The 20,505-nt window shown below is 40.4% G+C and overlaps 1 protein-coding gene across 1 annotated transcript in view; it reads right to left on the bottom strand.

The window, feature by feature from the left end:
• The window catches only part of LOC117746189 (band 4.1-like protein 3), a 36,948-nt gene extending 17,818 nt beyond the window's left edge, over positions 1 to 19,130 (bottom strand). Inside the window, exons 1-8 of the mRNA XM_034555146.1 lie at positions 18,987 to 19,130; positions 10,659 to 10,837; positions 7,527 to 7,670; positions 3,935 to 4,039; positions 3,672 to 3,714; positions 3,482 to 3,557; positions 2,976 to 3,194; positions 1,981 to 2,068 (exon numbers count right to left, since the gene is read on the bottom strand). Of these exons, the coding sequence (XP_034411037.1) occupies positions 1,981 to 2,068; positions 2,976 to 3,194; positions 3,482 to 3,557; positions 3,672 to 3,714; positions 3,935 to 4,039; positions 7,527 to 7,670; positions 10,659 to 10,826 (843 nt within the window). The 5' untranslated portion in view covers positions 10,827 to 10,837; positions 18,987 to 19,130. The remainder of the gene's footprint in view (positions 1 to 1,980; positions 2,069 to 2,975; positions 3,195 to 3,481; positions 3,558 to 3,671; positions 3,715 to 3,934; positions 4,040 to 7,526; positions 7,671 to 10,658; positions 10,838 to 18,986) is intronic.
• Between the last annotated feature and the right edge of the window lie 1,375 nt (positions 19,131 to 20,505).

Raw genomic sequence — 20,505 nt, 5'->3', positions numbered from 1 at the left:
CACAGCAGGGTAAAGAATAATTTAACAGAGCCAAGTTTGTGATAAAAACAGCGTAGAGCAGGCAAGTGGAGAGTGGAATCAGGCATATGGTACTCTTATTTTCTCAATGCAGGCTGTGGTTACATTATATAAAGACGAATAAAAAGGCACTGAATGGCTTAAGCAACAGTGAAGATTTGGGAAATGGTGAATGAAGCACAAAATGATGCTCTTCGCTGCACAAAGCGCGAGATGAGCAGGTGAAACCAATGTTTTGAGAGGGAAGCGTCGGTCCAAAGCAGGAACAATCGGTCTTAGTGGGATGTTGAAATGACAACTTTGTATGTAACCATGCACGAGTAGAAACCAAAACACACACACACACGCGCAGGTAAGCACATGGGATGCAGCCTCTTACCTCTCCCTCAGCTGGAGCCAAGCATTCATAGAGACTCCCTATCAACTTTGCATTTAAGAGAGGAGACAAAATAGGGATGCTGGTCTGATACGTACATATTTTTCTTGTGTATCAAAACTGACTCACATATCAAACGGTTAGCATTGATGTCTACTCAGTTTGATCATGGCCGCTTCCTCATCTCTGTCATCTCCTCTATTCTGATCTAAATCTGTGAAGGCAATATCCTCTCCATCGCTCATATCTACACCCATTCTGACCTTCAAAGCACTTTTGATAACGGATTCATATCAAGACTGATGACTGTAATGTTCTTCTATGAAAACAGCGGTCCTGCAGTTGTTGTACAGCTCTCTCTTTGCTGCCTGTGTTCTAATGACGTGTTTGATCCCATCCGGCCGGCGGATTAGAAATGGCAAACAAATAGAAATAAAGTCAACCCCTCCAACCTTCAGACCCCCAGATCCACAGAGGCAGCATTGACAATGTGTCAGTCAATCAGCGAAACAGAGGCATGTTAAACTGAGGCGTTACTGTGGCAGCCGGCATGTTTTTGAAGCAGCGGTGTTGTGGAGGCAAGCGTCACTTTTGACTGCGTGAGTGGAATGTGTTAGTTTCATCTCGCATGAAAAGAAACATTTATGTTTAACATATCACTTGCACACTTCTTAAAATACATAGTTTGGACACTCTTTTTGGTGGGCCTTTTTTAGGTGGCAAAACTACGTTTTGCTGCGGCCCCCCCCCTGCCCCTTAGCAGAACATTGCTTTGTTCCCGAGCTTTCTACAAACTGTGGGTGACTGTCATTCACTGTAGTGATACAGCGAGTATAGGCAGGTAACTCAAACAGCCCCACTTCAAATAATCTGAATTATCCCTTTAACGCATCCAGGAAACAACTAATATTACTGGAGTCTTGAGTGCCATTCTAGTATACAACATAAAAGAATAGTTCAACATTTTGGGAAATAAACATTACATAAAAGAATTTCACCTCCTTGTCAAGGGTGAGATATAAAGAACGATTTCATGTCTGTACTGTAATCATGACGCAACAGCGAGCAGCTGGTTAGCTTAGCACAAAAACTAGAAACAAGGGGAAAGATCTAGCCTGGCGGTGTCCAAAGATAAAATAAAGTTAATGAGTGAGCTTTAGAGGTTCTGGTATACAGAGCTAGGATAGATGTGTTCCCCTTTTTCTTGTCTTTGTGAAAAGCTAAGCAAACAGACTCACTGTTTAAAGTACAGACATGCAGCAATAAAGTGAACACGTGTAACTCTCGAAATGTCAAACTATTCCTTTAAAGAGAACACAGACATGTATATTACTTTCATTACATATACATTCTATATGTACTTTTTACGAACCACTTAAACCAGTTCCCTGACAAACTAGTGAAAGGAAGTAACAACTTCAGTAAAAAAAATTTTAAAAGGATTTCCCAATATGATATTAATTTTGAAATGTGGAAAACAAAAACTTGACATCTACAGCACTGATGAGCTGTATCCAAATCATTGTTCATTTTCATTAGATATTTAGTTTGACTTTTGAGAAACAAAGTCTGTAGTGACTCGTTACCTTAGCGTGGTGGAGGTCCACGCCGTACATGGACAGCTTCTTGGCATTTTCCAGGAAGTGTATCTCTGCTTCGGCTGGTGTCATCCCCCTGATAGATTAGAGCAGAACAGGTCAGACAAGGTCAAACATGAACAACTATAGCAAAGAGATTTGATGCTCTCTGACCAATGTCAATATGCAACACTTGAGAGATAAGAGACCAATACGATCTAGAACAGGGATTATTCAGTTTTATCGCATAAGAGCTTTTGGTCGTTTTTATGGATGCTTTTAACTGAAGCGCGACAGAGTAGCTTGAGTGCAACCATTTTTAGCAGAGATGGGTCTTTAGAGAGACTGTAATCTATTGCCTTGCTCCTTCCAGTAGGCTATGCAGGACTGCATCAAATAATTGGAAGACAGGGACAACGAATGGCTCAGACAAAAAAACAGCCAGCTATATCCATTTATAGGAAAGCATGAATCTAATGTTTGGAGACAGGCTGCCTTTCAGAGTATTATTCCAGGCTGTAATCATTCCCTTATGTGCTCTAACTGGCTTGGTATACTCAGATTCAGGGCTTAAAGGCCCTAAAAAACTATTTATCAATGTCATTAAACTAGATAATATCTCAGATTTTGGATGCCGTTTAGTGGCTGGCTGGATATATATATATATATATATATTTATGGGGGAATAATTAAAACTGAGGAACTTCATATTCCTCTCACTTTTTAAATTCATATTTTTATCCCATCCCCACTTTTTCAACCACAAAAATCCAGATGAGAAAAGCTCTGAGGTGATACTAATGTTGATATACTCATCCGAATGGCCTTCTATTATTATCGTTCTCACATCAGTAACCTTTATACATTTTTAATTATGTCTAATATCCATTCTTTTTTCAGAGGCAGCACAGTGCATAGCTGAAGAGGACATTCTTGATCCAAAGTTACGTCCAGCAGTTCAAGCTCAGCATAAAAAGAGATTGGGTAATGATGCCAAGACTAACTTGTAGGTCTTGTGGAGTTCCATGACTTTCTCCTCGAGCTCTTTGGTTTGGTTGGGTGCAAAGCGCAGTTCGCTGATGTAGTCGCTGCCTAATTCCTCGGGGTCGTAGTCTCCCAGTTCAGACTGCACTGTGTAGGAGCCCAGCACCGTGTGGGTGGCAAAGGAGCAAGGCAGACGGCCTGAAACCACGTCGTCCCTCAGCTGCAGACACAGGTAGTACCTGAGAGAGGAAGAAGAGGCCAATGTATAAGTTTTTTTGTTACAAAATAGAACATCTGGATATTCTTAGTAAACCTTCAGAGTTTAAAAAGAAAAATACAATGATCTGCATAGTTTTAGGTTCTCCTTATTAAGATGCATGTTTAGGCATTCAAATAAATCAATGCCAATGAAACTTGAAAGAAGGATTAAAGGATTTTACAGCGATACATTTTTAAACATTAAATAAGCAAATATCCTTCAGACATCACATACTACTCATCAATTCTAGATTAGCCGCTGACTCACCTTGTGATATCCTCAGTCAGCTGGGAGGGGTCTGGAGGGTAAAATTTGACATTGAAACCAAAGTTCCAGGGACCGGCTGAGAAGTAGAAAGAACATTGAGTTATCAAAACAGCATTTTACCATTGCATACAGCTCGTTTGGCTGTTCAAGACTAAACACTCGAGCGGCTTTATTAGATTACTAGACTTACTCCTGATCTGCTTCTTTAGCTCCTTGGAAGGGTCTAGCCAATTCTGCAACAGACAACCACAGATGAGACACATTTATTAACAAATTAACACAAAACAATGTTTCTCTTCTTCAAGTGCACTTTAAAAAAAGTTTACACATTATTCAATAACCTTTAGCATATTTGACTCTTCCATAACCTTACTTGTATTATACAAGTCTTACTGTAAAAGTAACAATTTCAAAAAATAATTGATAATTAGCACATTATAGATGTTCCTTTACCTTCTGATTCTCTACATCTCTGCATGTGATACCAAAGTAGTCCTTCTCCAGGAGATTGAGGTGGTCACATATTTTATCAAAGAGAACTTGGCCCTTTGCTCGTTTCTGTGAGAAAAAAACAAAAAATCAACATATTTAACAAAGGGTACACTGGAAGTCATCACATCTTTTACACCTTTCATGAACAAGACAGTATCATTTAAAAAAGGATTATACCACCAGCATCAGGGGGTTATATTGAATAACAAAAGAGTTTTCCCAATGTTATGGCTGTTAATATTTGTGAACTTACACCATATTAACAGTTATGAAGACAAAACACATAAACAACAACATCATGACATGAAAACTAACCAAGACAAAATAAAATAAAACAAGAAAACATAACCGACTGCATACATTTTACTATCTGTTATCTAAAAATGTCATTGGATGTATTACCCTGAGATAATTTAACAAAACAAAAATCAATTGGATGTCTCGAGCTGAGTGCTGGATGTCAATGGCTGGAGCGCTATCGTCTCCCCAGCTGGAGGCGGTTGGACTTCACAGACTCATTCGGCCAGCTCACATAAGATATTTTAATGCCAGAGTTAAAGGCAGCTCCTCATGGCTTGATTTATTGAAAACCACTGCCAGCTTATTCTAGACCTTCTGTCAAATTCTTATGTCAAATGTAGCCCATGCCATGAGAGTCCAGATGAAAATAAACACACATATGTTGCTGGTATATAGAAGTAATCAACAACACATATGGTACATTTATTCCACCGTCCACCCACCCTTTCATCCCACGTAAACTGGTCATTTTTGTGATGAGGACTCTGTAGTGTCTCTGCGTGATTTATAACAGAGCCATAAAGCCGCTGGTGGCAGAGAGTTAATCCCACCAGAACATCTCTCAGGGAATTAGTCGTGACAGACTATTGCTGGCCTGCTGTGACAACGCAACACTTTGACACACGCACACGCGCCTTCCCTCGGGTTGTTCAAGAGATTGATATCAGAAGGAAATTGGAAATAAGAAAAGAATCATCAATCTTGATCAAATTAGGGATTTAATTTAAAAAACGCAAACAGCACTGGTAGCTGCAGTGAGTTTGGATTCACAAGGATTAGATAAACTTGCATCACCCAACCAACTAAAGGTACTAGAGGTAGGGGAGGTTCAGCAGTTCTATGTCACAGAAAAGGATAGGGCACGATTAGTGCAGACATCTTTCAGAGTTGAGCTGAGAAAACTACAAGGTCACGGGATAAAAGTGTCAAATCTTAACTTTCTGGACCAGTTTCAAATAGGATTGGGAGGAGGAAGAGGACTGCAATTTCCCGAGAATCCTCTGACCTCAATTGTATCAGTGTAAAACACCATAAGCTGACCCATCTTATGTCTGCTGTGTTTCAGCCTCAGGACTCTTTCATGCAATGTTTTTTTTTCAGGATGGCACTCCGACATGTCGTGAATGTGCCTTACTTGTTGCTATGACAACTCATCTGGTAAGCAAACAAGTAATTAGCTTTGTAATTTTACTGTGATTAATAATTGTATATATATATATATATATTTATTTTAAAGAAACCCTCTCTCCTCTCTCTCAAATCCAGTGATGTCAAGTTATCTTATTTCTATTTTACATTTAGATAAAAGAATAATGAGTGATAATAATAAGTGCACATGAAAATATTAATTGGAGTGCAGCTTCCTGAACAAATGCATCTAACCCATCAGCACTGCCAATATTTCAAGGGCAAGAAGTCCAGACTGACCCCAGTTTCTAGATCTCTGTCCTTAAGAATCCTTCCTTGGCCACAGTGGGGCATCAAGTAATCGTGCCAACACACAGACTCAATGACACCGATTCCCTCCAACAAATGCTCTCATTTCCCAGTCTGAACCCCCTTACCACCAACACGAGAACAGACAGCTAATCCCTCTCTCCAAACCCCTGGTGGGGAGGAATCTGCTCAAAAGGAGATTTGAGAAGGAGCGTCTGGTACTCCCTGTTCAGCCTGCACACATTTTGAGAATGTACAAAGTTTAAAGACTAAGAACTTTGAGAAAAGGCTAGACTTTCCATTGTGAATCACAGAAATAAGTCAAAGTGAAATGTCAAATAAGTTCGCTATTCAGATTTTTCCCTGAATTGATAATGATAATGCTCTGAGAGAAAGAATGACTGTTTGAAGGCAGAAAGAAGCGCCTATGTTGTGGACCTCGGACACAAAAATACTCTACTTGTATGAGTGGGGTTACTTCTGACCACTGGAGACTTAAATCTATAGACAATCAGAGTAATTGTTTCACTTAAGGCTACATAGTGCTGCTTTGGGGGAAAAGTAGCCTTACAAAGCAATTTGAGACACGATAAATGTATATGGGTAGTGAAATCCACCAAAACCACTGTTCTATCCCGGTTTCCACGCTTCAGTGAACTAACCATCTTGGTCAATTAAAATGAAAACATTTCACTTTTGATACCTCTCTTTTCCTGCAATGGCCAGGGCATACAATAATAAATCTATTCAACACCTCACCCTTCTCTCACGTTCTGACCCATAATGATTAACAACCAACTCATGCTGTAATTCCTCTCTCCACAAAACAAACCATTTCCATATTTATTTTTTCCACATGAGGATAAAAGCCTTGCTGCTGGGGTGGCTGTGTTGCAAGCCTAACATTTACAACACAAAGACACATGTTTTTCCACCAATTGTTGGCTCTCCTTTCCTCAGAGGGTTTATTTCTGCATAGCGGATGAGCTTTGAAGTTAGAACTAAACATTTAAGAACCGTTGTATGAATTATTTTCTCTCTCTCTGAAGACTACATGGAGAAGATTTGGAGGTAAGGCAAATTCCACACAATACAAATGTAAATGTGTAGTGAAATCCAATAAATCCAGACTGCGTAGAAGGGCTGTCGAAATAGCCGTTAAGGGTGCAGTAGAAGCCGAACAGCGTTAGTGGCTCAGCTCCTTATGACAACGTCTTTGTGATCACACTTTTGTTTTTACATCTTAATGCAGTAATCAACGTTGCGGCCGTCTGTCAACCATCATTTTATGTTTTGTTGTCTGTTTACTTAAATGATTATAACTTTTCCAGGAACCCTGTTCCACCCTTTTTGCAAAGAAAAGTGCTGATAGTTTTGCTAATAACTGAATATGCCTTCAGACTCCAGACAAAGCAAACAATTTGAAAAGTGAATGTCGTTGCAAACTTAAAATCTGTTTTATCCTGAAATAGGCTAGATGCCTTATATGGGTTACATTCCTCCTTCCCATGTGACAATGTTTATCATAACCGTCCCTATTAAATGGGTGGCACTTGCTTTAGGATACTTCTACATGTGGTCAGGAGGAGTTGGGGATTGAATCACCACCCTGAAGTTAATGGGAGAAGAGCAAATAAAATTGATACAGAACAAAAACCCTGAAAATACATTTTAGTAATTATAATCATTGTAAACTGACACAAATATCATTAGTGCTGCTGCACAACAACTAGCTGAAGTGAAAAGTGCTCCTACTGCTCTTTTCCCCTTCCAGCACTTACTACCTTCGAACCAAAAGTAACCCGCTTGCTCTCACCTCCACATTGAGTGTGAAGTCGGAGCCATCCAGCAGGGCGACTTTACACTCCATGATCTTCGTCTTCTTCACTCCTTTCAAAGGAGACCTGGAGAGACGACTGGTGGACGATCTGCGGGATACCTGGTCCCCCTCCTGCTGCTCCTGAGAGGAGGAAAACATGTTTTGTTTCACAGTAATTTGTTGAATGATGAATTACATTTTTCCACATTTCTGCATTGGACTTTTCGGTTGTCTTTGTTAAAACGCAGCGAAGGACTGAGACGATTCTGAGTTTATTTCACTGTATGAACTGGCATTTAGTAGATTTAAAGTGTTCACAAATCAGAAATGAAAAAGACCTTCTGTTCACCATTTTCTTACCTAACTGCCTCCAACTGCCCTTAATGTCAGTTACTTAATGTAGTTGTTTTTGACAAATTCTTTCACGTGTCCAAAACCTAAACTTGGAGACTGGGACACTGTAAGTGTAATCTGGTCCCACTGAGTTGGAGGTGCACTGCCATTTTGTTTTAAAATAGAGAAAATCAAATTTTCTACTTTGCTGAACACAAAGCCAAAAAAAACAAAAAGACGCCTTTCATTTAAACTTACGAAAAAAGTGGATTTAATGCCCTGGTTCATGTATATATTGAACATGTATTATTTTATCGTTATTGAAGAAATTGTACTTGCTTGATTCTTGTTGTTCTGAGTTTGGACTCATGGTTTAATGCACTTATTGTAAGTCGCTTTGGATAAAAGCGTCAGCTAAATGACATGTAATGTAATGTAATGTAATATTGTCCTACAGGCTGTATCCCTTACATTGCATCTATCTAATGGAGCTCATGTAGACCCCTTTAGAACTAGTGCTTAACCCAAGAAGAACATTTCAGTCCCTTTTTGAGAACATAAAAGTAAACAAATAAAAAACAATAAAAGGAACAGCCGAATTTTAGATTTGATTTAGTTAGAAGTCACAAGAATTACCAAATGATGTATTCAAAACCTTTACGGATTATTTGTGACCGATACAATACAAATGAAGTGGCCCTTTTACAGTTTATTACTGAGATTTGATACATGTGCACCCTGCTGGACCAGAGAAATCTCTCAGCCTGAGCATGTGTCTCAGAGGAAACACAAGGGTGCTGTGATTTCTCTCAGCTTTGTTCCTGCCAATTCACACAGCTCTGACGATGGCAGAGCATCATCCATCATCCGCTGTGACACGATGAGGGCTGTTTATTGTAGCTACTGGGATGGATTAACTTAATGGGGGACACCTTAAGTGACTAAAGGAAGTAAATTAAACATTAAAAAAAATAGTTTTCAGCCATGCCAAGTGGCTCTAGGGAGGTCGGTTGGTTGAGCCGACACTTTGATACCGATTGCAACATCTTAACAACTGCTGAAGGGATTACCATGATTACCATGGGTGTGTGAGTGTGTGCGTGATAATCGTTGGTTACTGCACAACATGCAGCATATGAGTGTAAATTTGATCAGCAAAAAAGTGGCTATATCTGAGACCGATTGACCGGTCACTGTGTTACCTCAGTATACAGAGTATGGAAAAGTCTCTGATGTTCACAAAGTTGAATAATCTCAAGGGAATGCATCATCATGTCGGCCATGCGCAGCTTTCTATATTTTTCATGAAAATTGTGGTTGGATTCTTTTGCTACATTGCTCAGCCAGGATGTAATGAATCTATCCATCACCTCGCCCGGCCTCTGCTGCTCTCTCATTACAGTCCATTAGGATTTGTGTGTCAACTCATGCTCTATTTCTTCTCCTCATCAAACATTTCCATACTTAAATTTTTCCACATCGTGATAAAAGCCACACTGCAGGGTCAATGGGGCTGTGAGCCCGAGCCTGCTTAAAATGCATTTACATGCTCAAACACGCAGCAGATGACAAGAAAGGCAAACATTTTTTACTGCCTGTCCACATCTGGCTGTGGGGACTTTTGACGGCTGATTGTAAATGACGTTTATCTTTTTTCCAAAATTCTCAAATATAGATCACCAGCTACAAGCTTAAGGAATAAGCAGGAATCTGCTTCAAGTCTGAGACAGCCCTACTGCAGTTTAGAAACACTGGAAATTCAATCTGTAGAGTGATTAGATAATAGATTATTTGGGCCAAGCACTTTAGTTTTTAACCTGAACTGGAGGTTTTTCACTTATCCATTCGGCCTCGCCCATTATTCCCACTCCTGCGATTTAAAGCAATTGTTATTTGGAAACCTTCAGTAGCTTCACTGTAGCGACTGGATGGTTTTACATATACGTTTACACATCCATCAGTCATCGGTGACTGGGAGGACAACATATGAAAATCACATTTGAGCACATTGTTAATTACTTTAGTGTCTCTTGGTGTAGATGGCTCGGATATAAGGACCTACAAAAGACCGAAGCATATCAGCACACCCGGCAGGCGGACTTGGCATACAAAAGCAGTATTTTTTTAATTATTCACTGCCAGGAGGGTTGAAAAGGTCCACACAGAGAGTTGAAATTGTCTAGAGAGCGAATTAAACCAACCTGTGTGACCGCTAATATCGCCAAAAAGGTTGTTCTTGATTACATTTTTGATTTTGTAATACCCCATGCAGTGTGGACCTGAGTCTACTCAAAGTCTACTCAACTGGAGATCTCAAACCATGAATCGCTAAAAGCCTTGAGGTTTTCGTCATCGGTCTGTTTACTCATTCTTCCCACGGCTGTGTGAAGTGAATCAGTAAAATCAGCCTCAACCGATTTTCCAAAATTTAAGCGTAGAGCACTGACTGAAAGAAAAGTTATCTTGTCAACAGATGCATCTTTTGTGTGGCTACAAACGCCACTGAGAACACTGGGGTCATGTCGTCAGTTTTTATTTTGTTCATTTACATTTTACACACAAAGACACAATTCATTCAGGAGTGGGATGAATGGCATGTATGTTTTCTCAAATTCAAGCTAATATGAAGGGATACGCACAGTGTTTACACCATAAAAAACACCTTCAAATATAGGACTTAAGTGTTGGTTAGTAGAATATCGAAAAAGTGTGTTTAAACGGTGACTGATTTTCGCTGAATTCAAGCTGTCACTGACAGTGGGGTGACTGTAATTACGAAGAGGCTGAGAGGCTGACCTGTTCTTCTTTCCTGGCCGGGGTGCTGTGTCCGGCGGCGGCGGGCAGCTGCTCCGGCTGGTTCTGAGGCGAGGTGGGTTCGGCGGCTGCTTTAGCTTTAACCTTCTCCGTCTCCTTGTTCTCCTGCGCCTGCTTGGCCTCCGAGTCTGCGCCTGATTCAGTTGTCATGGTAAATCATGCTGGGGGGGGAGGGGGGGGGGAATAGATAATAGGAGATGAGTCAGCTGACTAGTTATGAATTTATGCAGTGTCGCTTTTTTAGCCCTGTGCAATGATACGCTCCTTTCTGATGCAAATGCAGAGATGTGGATATTGTATGACAAAATTAAATTAATGTAAGTGGCTTTGGGGCACTCAAGTCTCGTTTTCAACAATCTCAACAGCTGATAATGTAAAGTGCTTAGACTGCTGGTGCCCTGACATCCAGTTTCTACAATATACTCTTTCCCTCGAGGTTGAATGCTTTTTGGGGGGTGGGAGGGTTGTTTTGTTATTGTTGTTCTGACTTGAGGGGGGCGTTCATTTTCCTATTCAAGAACTCTTTTTCCGACACCATGTTAGTGCAGTGTTAACATCACACTTCCCGCCTGAACACCACGGTTGAATTTCAGTGTGTCTGCACGTTTTTTGCAGCATTCTCAACATTGTTGAAACAGAGCAGTCAATATTGGTATCGAGAGTGTTTGAATGCTATCTCACTGTCCACATTTCCCCCCTCGGTGAAACAGAGATCAAAAAAGAGAGGAGAGTAAATGGCAAGTAAAGACAATAAATGGCATAAATAGATACATCAAATATTTACTTATTTAGTATTCATTCTTTCTTGTATGTCATACACATAACTGGCTCAAAACACTCACATGGACTGTAACTAAGGATCATTGTCATTAATGGTGTTCTCTATTAATTGTTAGGCCTCTAAAATGGCAAAGAAATAGTCAAACATATACGTATATGTATTTTCCTCAATGCAAGCTTAGGTCTTATTATGGTCCAAAACCCCAAAGATATTCAGTTTGCAATGGTATAAAACAGAGAAAAGCGCACCTGAGAAACAGAATATTTAGTGTTTTTGTTTCAAAACATGATGTAAACCATTAGTAAATTATTGATATGTTGATGGACTATATACATAATGTTTTGGCTTAAAAACAATCAATTAAGCAGGAAGGAAAAAAATCCTTAATGAAAACAACATGTCTACCAAGGACATAAAATACACTGGCGAAAACCCTGCAAACAACCATCCAAAGTAAATGGTAAATGGACCTGTACTTGTAAAGCGCTTTTCTAGTCTTCCGACCACTCAGCGCTTTAACACTACATGTCATCATTCACCCATTCACACCCATTCATACCCTGATGGGAGGGGCTAAGGTTCCACCTGCACATCAGCAGTAACCAACAGTAATACACATTCATACTCTGTAGGCACAGCTACGGGAGCAATTTTGGGGTTAAGTGTCTTGCCCAAGGACACATCGACATGGGATAGCGGAGCTGGGGATCGAACCACCGATCCTCTGATTGACCACTGAGCCACAGTCGTCGTATATGAACTGCACCAGTAGCACACGTCTTTCACAGCATGACCTTCCCTCTGTGAATAGCAGCATACCAGCGACAGATGCCGTCCCAAGGGCCTAAAACTGTGTGACGAGAGGAAACATCTAATAAATAGCCAGTTTCGCCAAACGAAGATGACAGATGGGACATATTGCACTGGGGGCCCCTGTCCTCACCGTACCCACAGACTTTGACATTGGGATGTGGGGTCTGGAGGGCGTGTGTGGGTGTGACAGCACACTGGGCTTCTGCTGCAGGGGAGTCTGGGATTTGTAGTGTGGATGCCTGTCATTCTGCTGTTGGCCTGCTTCTCCCTGAGCTCTATTTATAGGGCTGTGTTTACTCCGGGAGGATTCAGGGGAGGCTCCCTGACTTCCAGCCAGGCACAGCCACTGGATCAACAAAAGCAACACTGTGGGCTGAGGTGATCCCCAAAACGACGGCCATGTTAAATTAAAAAAACGAGGATAACTACAACGAGAAACTATGCCTATAAAAACAAAGCAGCAAAGAAAAGAAAATATCACTCGGTATTGATTGTTTTGAAACAGCTCAAGCAAGAATTTGCTTTAGGGGGTCAACATACATTCCAATTTGTAATAAGAAACCTGTCTCAGTCTTCAAAAATTCTTGAAGCTTTTTCAAGGACTAAATTCGTCCCACATGCCTAACTCCACGTGTCCTGTTGTGAACAGGACATAACTGGATTTATTAACAGTCCATGCACTCATCATGCCTGTGTGTTGTTTTGTTCATCTTACATTCTGACCCATGCATTGCTTTAAAATACTTTGAGCTGAACTAAAAGGAATGTTTTGTTGTCTCCTTTCATGGGTGTGATTATTAGCATGTAGCCTAAAACAGCATTACATCTGGAACATCAAGGATCCCTGAATGCAACATGCTGATCAAACGCTTACTAATGTTTAAACTTCAGGAACTTCATGCGCCATGAAAAGGCCGTAAAAATGGGCAAATGTTGATTGCAGGCTTGAGAAGCGGAAACGTGAATGAAGCCACAAGCCTACCAACCCTGGCTTTTAAAAGACCATGTTTTCCAAATGAGGCCAACTAATGCTAAAGCACCACAAAGGCAAATTCAACTCGAGTCCTTTTAAAACCGCTCTGCTACTTTTTTGTGTGGCAGAGTTGAGGAGCGGCGCCGTAATCAGTGACGGCTGCACAGCTAACCTTTGCTTCTCTTAAACTCGATATGAAACAGGAACTATAGGAGGAGGGGAGGAAAGGAACATCTTTGCACCATAGAAATGGAGGAAGAATACGTTCAGTCACTGGTGACAGGCACTCTTCACAGGGCCACACAACGGCCCACACAGTTGCCTTGTGTGTGGCCCTCACCATGGACTGGCACATACATTACGCATTCAGAATGCTGTATTCACAACTCATTTAGTGTCCTGGATTACTGCTGGTATACAGGAGCGGCTGCTTATTGTACCAATGCAGCCTTCTCATGTTGACCAAGACATTCAGCTTGAGACAAAGTCTTTCAAATCAAATCTGTCAAGGGTTTCTAATAAATAAACACGTGCTTTACTGCTCTATTGCTGAAAAATCTTGAGGAAAAGAGATTCGACATCTCAGGTCAATAAAGCTTTTACATTTGCGGTCAGAAAGAGCTGGTGTTTGGTAAATTAGTTTTACAACAAAAATACTCATGCACTCAGGACGGTATTGAATCTACTTATCAAATACGAATAATTTCAAATCTATTATTGGGTATACCTAAATATACAAAACTCAAAGATGTCTAACTACCTTTTGTTGGCTGAGAAAGCAGAAACAGCCTAATTACAACCTGTACCTACAACCTAAAAATCAGAAGCAGCTACCCATGACAACAATTAATCAAAATTGTACAAAATCAAAACATGTTTTCAGAGTTGTACTTGCAGATATAAACGGAGGAGAAACCATATATCTACTTGTCTTCCTCCAGAAACAAACTTTCCTCAGAAGACCAATTACATAATTATTAATACACGTCCATTTCTTCTTTACAATATAAATCAAGTAACCGGCAGTAAATGTGCCAATAAGCAAAACAATTTAAATCAGAAATCAAATAACATTCAGACAGACTGCAGGGACAACCCATTGCCATGGATAATGATGACAGGCTAAAAGCTAAGCTGGGGTTTAAAGAAAGAAAGAAAGAAAGAAATGTACACTTTTATTGATCCCATGGGGAAATTCTTCTTTGCATTTGACCCATCCTTAGTTATTAAGAAGCAGTGGGCTGCAGTGAAGCTCCCGGGGAGCAACTTGGGTTACAGTGTCTTGCTCAAGGACACTTCGACGTGGGGAGAGCGGGGATCGAACCGGGTACCTTGTGGTTACGGGACGACCACTCCCAATGAGCTACAGCAGACCCAGTCAATATTTATCAATATGTAGCTACATTACATCATTGATCACTGACAATAAATACTGTGGCGCTGTCCCATGGATGCAAACTTCCATTTTAAAAAAGGTCCATTTGTGATTGTAATGCATACTGTTGGAAACTAGCATACACGCACACACACACACGCGCGCACACACGGACACACGGGATTGCCATCTGCGCTGAGTGCCATTAGCCAGAGTAAACCACAGCTGGGCCCATCCCCGTCACCCCTGCCCTCACACCCCCTTGAGGAGCTTATGGAGGTTACATGCAGGGGAATAGTTGGCGTTTTTTGACAGGTCTAGGCCCATCCTGAGTGGGCCCGCAGTTTATGATGAGACCCCTCTACATGACAACATTAGCTCTGCCTGTGAAAGGCTGTCCCTTCTCAGTTGATTAGTCAACTAATCTGTTGTTGGTTTTAGTCGACTATTATCTTTTTAGTCAATTAGAATGACTTAATCCCAAGGAACTAGTGAGCACATCTCTGGTGAACACAAGATTTAAAGTGGTGCTTTTGCGTGATTCTTTAAAGAAAAACTCAGGTTTTACAGATCTGTCTATTAAATCAACTAACCAATTAGTCGACCAAATTGTATGAGCATTAATCGACTAACAATTTCTTTGGATTAGGTCAGCCCTAATAGAGAACCACCATTGATTGAAACTTTAACGGTAGTAATAACGGTCACAATAACTGAGTAGTTTAACGGTCACAATAACTGAAATTACTTTTGAAAAACTTTTATGATGAATAAAATGTCCTTGTCTTACATTCTAGTAAATTTAGTCTGCATTTTGGATTGTGTTTGGTTTGTTGGATGATCAAAACAAGACATCGTCTTAGACTTGTGTAATCATTTCTGATTGTTTTTGGCTGCGTTTAGTTTTGTTAGGCAGTTTTCTACTTGATTAATCAAGAAAATATTAATGAAATCAATGCGGGAAGTAATTGTTACTTGCAACCCTGGAATAAAGTTTGACTGGAATGGACATAGATACATTTGAACTGGATTGGACAGCAGAAGGGGCGGGAACAATGACACTAACTGTTCGACTTACCTGGTTGTCAATCCACCTAAACTGGTGTAACAAGCAACACCAGAAACTAATTATTAGCCTGGCGCTCTACAGAGAATATTATGGTTTCTCACTGAAAAACAGAAAAAACAAGTGACTGATCTAACGAACAAGCTACAATATAAGGATAGACAATTTGACAAAGTTGATTTAGGCAAACGACAAGCATACAAAATGTTTCTCAATAACATCTCACAGCTTTGCAAAGTTTAGTTCCGCCTTTAAAAATGCAGGAAATATAAACAGCCCAGATCTGTTCTCTACCTCGGTGGGTTCAGCCAGACTATTCTCCGGCTCTGGTGCAAATTAAGTGTAGAGACAGTTCTGGCAACTAATATTTAACTTAGAGCCAACAAACAGGCCAGCCAATAACACGACCCTTGATGAAAAAAACTTCCTACGAAGCTACACATTAGAAAAATGGTAGCATCAGTGACGGAGCAAAACATCTAAAGACATATGTGCCATTGTTTTTATCTTTTCTTAACATTGAAGTAGGGTTGGGATAAAGACACATTTCAGACATCCAAATGCCAGTTTATTAGGTACACTTAGTTAAATGTGAACATCTCTATTAAACAAGAACTGAACATATAACCTTCATGAAGGTAGAATATATTGAACATCTGCTCTATTAGGCTGCATTTGTTTTAGATAGCTGTACCTAAACTGGCAACTGAGTACACAAGCCATTAATATCATCCACTGCTTAACTGATGGTTATTTTCTAAAAAAAAAAGTACATGTCTCAAAACAGCTGCAACAAATGTGTTTTTGCACTTTTTAAAATGTATTTAGTAGCCATGTCAGCGACTTTTCAAAAATCTTTTAGTTGAACCCTTGTCGGCTGAACAAGACTAGACACTCCACAGCAGCAATTGGGGAAGGGAGACTGGTCACATGAAGGTGACTCCAGGCTGAGAGCATTTTTGCTGAGGAGGCCATAACTCGTGTAAGCTTGCTGCGTTTACATTCTTAGCATTACGGTCACTGGCAGCGAGGCGCTCAGGGATACAAGAGACAGACCAGCTAACTTATTGTTATCTCAACTTGTGCACTGTATTATTTGCCACATTTGTTGCCGGGCAGTCGCTTAAGGCCAGAGTTGGTTTCCTTGAAAGCCTAGCACAAACATCATCAATGAGTCTGACAGGGAAAATACCTGCAATTCATGTATTGCAGCACTCCGTTTAGTTGCACATCACATTTAATAAAAGGAAAATCCCTTGTTAAATTCAAAAGATCAGAACTAAATCTTGGAGCTAATAACTTCGGGCCAACAGGGATTAAGCATGTAATGCGATTAGCTATAGGTAATCAGTAAATTAGCTGTGACTTGATAACCAATAATGTCTGCAGTAGAGCATCATGTTAAAATGGGTTGTTGACCTTCAGCTGGGACATGTCATCACAACATGTCATCACATTTATAGCCATTTTGGACAGTGTATGCTCATTGGAAAATACTCCAGCCTCACCGAGGGATAAATACTACTGAAATAGGGCCGAATCTAATGAGTATCACAACTACCCAGAGCCAAAGTTGACATTTTCAAATGGCTTGTTATATAAAACCTGCCGTCCAAATAATTAGTTTAAAGTCATACAAGACAAAGAAAACCAGCAAATACTTACATTAGAGAAGCAGGACCCAGTATTATAAAAAAAATGTGGCTTAAAAAACAAAAACAAAAAACTTAAAAAACATTAATTGTTTAGCAAAATCCTTGTCAGTTTATTTACCTTCTATTGGCTAATAGATAAATCGTTTCAACTCTATATTGTATTATTTGGAAGTCTTTTCTGCCGTACAAAAAGCAGTCACAGCTTGAGTGGTGGATGGTAAAATGTTGACCATTTATAGAAGGAGTAGAACATTTAATCAAGTTTGTTGACCTTTTACAAAGAGACCTAATTTAAATAAGCTGTTGCTCGTTTCCTTTATGCGAGACCACTCTGTCTTTGGGCATTTCCATTATCAGTTAATCTGCTAATCATTTTCACAATTCATCAGTTGATGTCAGAAAATAGTCACGAGTTGATGTCATCAAATTCACCCTTGTTGACCTTTTAAAAATAAAAAACAATGCAAGAGGCTGTTACCTTTAAGTGGCCCCATTGTGTCTCTGTGGTGTTCAGTAGTAGGTTTACTGTTACCCAATCACATTATTTGTAGTTTTTCCTTATCACCGGTTTAAGAAAAAGGGGTGTCATATGTTCCAGAAAACCAAAAGCTCTAAAAATAAATAAAAAGGTCATTTGGATAGAATGGGTGGTTTTAGCCTGTAAAACTTCACTATGCCTACATAAGTTGGGTTTTGCAAAAAGATCATCCTGAATATGTAAAGCATGTCAGCTGTTTTTAAGAAAATGTGTGAAAGAAAGACAAATCATCTTCATATTTTTACACACCATTAACAGGTTAAAGACAATTCATGCTGGGATCTAAAAGACACACTCTTAAGGCATACACTATGAAAGCCTGAAAACAAGGCCCATGATTTTGCTGCCTTCAATGCTACTGCAACAACAGCTTACTGTGCATTCTAATTAAATCGTCAAGTCAGACTCCGGCCATTGCATTTCGTGCTTACATCCTCGACGTGAGGATGCTAAAAGAGGATCCAGCCCGTATCATCCTGCCCCTAACCACGCCTACCGCACTGCAGATCAAAAACACCCAAGAATGTCGTCTTAACCTTCCGACAATTCAACAATTTAAATCCATTAACTGTCCTCAAATATGACCGTGCCTGCCAGTGACTCAGCACTGTCCTTCACTGATGTAAAACACGGGGGGTTTAAGGTTGACGAAAGCAGATATATCCTCCTCTATTCACCCATTTCCCACTTTCTACTTCGAAACTGGAGCACATTAGCCTACTGTACCCTGAGCGGCGTGTTGCTTTGAACTATTCGACTTTTAGCTACAAAATAACGGCCCCTGCACGCAGCTCATTCAGCGAAAAAAAAACGACATGTCGCGAAAATGTTACGCAAAGCCTACAATGCAAAACAGCGGGATGAAAAGGTTATGTTTCGGACATGGTTAGCCACGTCCACTCGACTTTTCCGCCCGAGTGAATACAGTAGAAGTATATTTTAATGTTAAGTATCTGTCATCGGCCGCGGCAGTTGTGGTCGGACGACCCGAATGTGGCACAAGAGGACATTATACGGAGAACGGAACCAACCGGGACGCGTGCACGTCTCGTAAGACCGCCGTCGTGTTAGACACGAGGAGAAAAGCAGCAAAAGAAGAGGTTTATTACCAGGTACACCGTCCTCGTTCAGCTGGTTTACGCGAGTTGCATTCGTAGTGGGCTTCTGTTTCCTGACAGCGGTGCTACTCTGCTGCAGTTCCCCCTCTCCACCAGCCTCAAACTCCACTACACCGGGGAGTAGAATTGTGGGATATCAGGACAGCAGGGGCATTATTTGAGCAGCACACCCCCTCAAAACACACGCATACGCTCGCGCGCACGGACGCACATCACGCCAATTAATGAAATGAGGTCTGTTGTTTCACTAGGGCAGCGCATGTGAAATGAAACTGAATCAGTGGTGAAATGTAAACATATGCATTTACTCAAATGCTCAAATGAAATATGATGCTATAGATTAAGGTATTCAACAAAAAATAGCTCACCCTGTACCAGCCACAGAAAAATGCACTTTAAAATATTTAAATGAAAATCATAATCCAAGACATATTAAAACAAACAATAGTGAGCACATGAACACACGGTTGTGTGTGCGCAAATACAGACATAAAAGCACGTTTTTAATTAGTGTCTGGGTTGTTCCCTTTGGGGATTTTGGGCTTTGGCCTCCCGCCTCCCAGTGGGAACTTGACCCAACTCGGTCACCCATTTGACTTTTCTTTCATCTAATTGCTTTCATACTCAAGTAGGATACCACATGCCAAAACAGTACAGTATATGCAAACACACAGTCATGCACATTACTGCTTCAGAGAATTTTCTGCTGCAGTCATTCATGAATTTTTTAAATAGTGACAGACACATAGCAGGCGTGCTTTGCAGATAGAAGATGGGGAAATGAAATAACGCACACAGTGAAACTCTTATAGGCAGCATGACAACTGGCTCCTCATTCAGCCTGTAGATTATTGTAACACAGCTCATAAAAAACAAGCTCACCAACAGCAACAACAATGAATGGGTTACATTGAAGACATATAATCACATTACAGTCCAAAGGAATTGAGCTACTGCATGTGCAAGTTTAAATTCCTAAAACACCAATTCTACAAACAACCATCAGCGAGGAGAGTGAGATTTAGAGCTGCAGTAGTTAAACAAAGGATGTAACTAAATATTCCTGCAACTCTCGATGGCAGTGAGGAGGAATAATAGCCGACGAAGGCTGTCAGGGCGATAGTGTTTTCACTGTGACACGGTAATAACTCATGGCAGTATTTCTGCTGAGTCTAATGTCATAGCTCCAGTCACTATAAAAGGTCTAAGAATGTGTTTTTACTTAGGTGACAACACAAGGAACGGAAGCTTTATAGCTACTTTGCTCCAAGTTTTTGCTACAATTCAATACTAATTTCACACCCTGTTATTCTAACATTTCTCTAAATAGGTTATTTTACTCCCCCCCCCCTCAATTTCTTGTGTTTTTAAGCACGAACATGATTATTGTAATAAACTTTGCGTAGAACATCACTGCAATACATCTCTCTGAGACATTAAGCAGGAACAAATAAATTAGCGGTCGTCTGCACAGCCAAACAATAGTTATCTATATTTAGAGCCGGTGGAG

The sequence above is a fragment of the Cyclopterus lumpus genome, chromosome 17 (assembly GCF_009769545.1).
Source record: "Cyclopterus lumpus isolate fCycLum1 chromosome 17, fCycLum1.pri, whole genome shotgun sequence".
Classification (NCBI taxonomy): Eukaryota; Metazoa; Chordata; class Actinopteri; order Perciformes; family Cyclopteridae; genus Cyclopterus; species Cyclopterus lumpus.
Note: the sequence above shows the minus strand (reverse complement) of the source record. Positions and strands in the feature narration are given on the sequence as shown.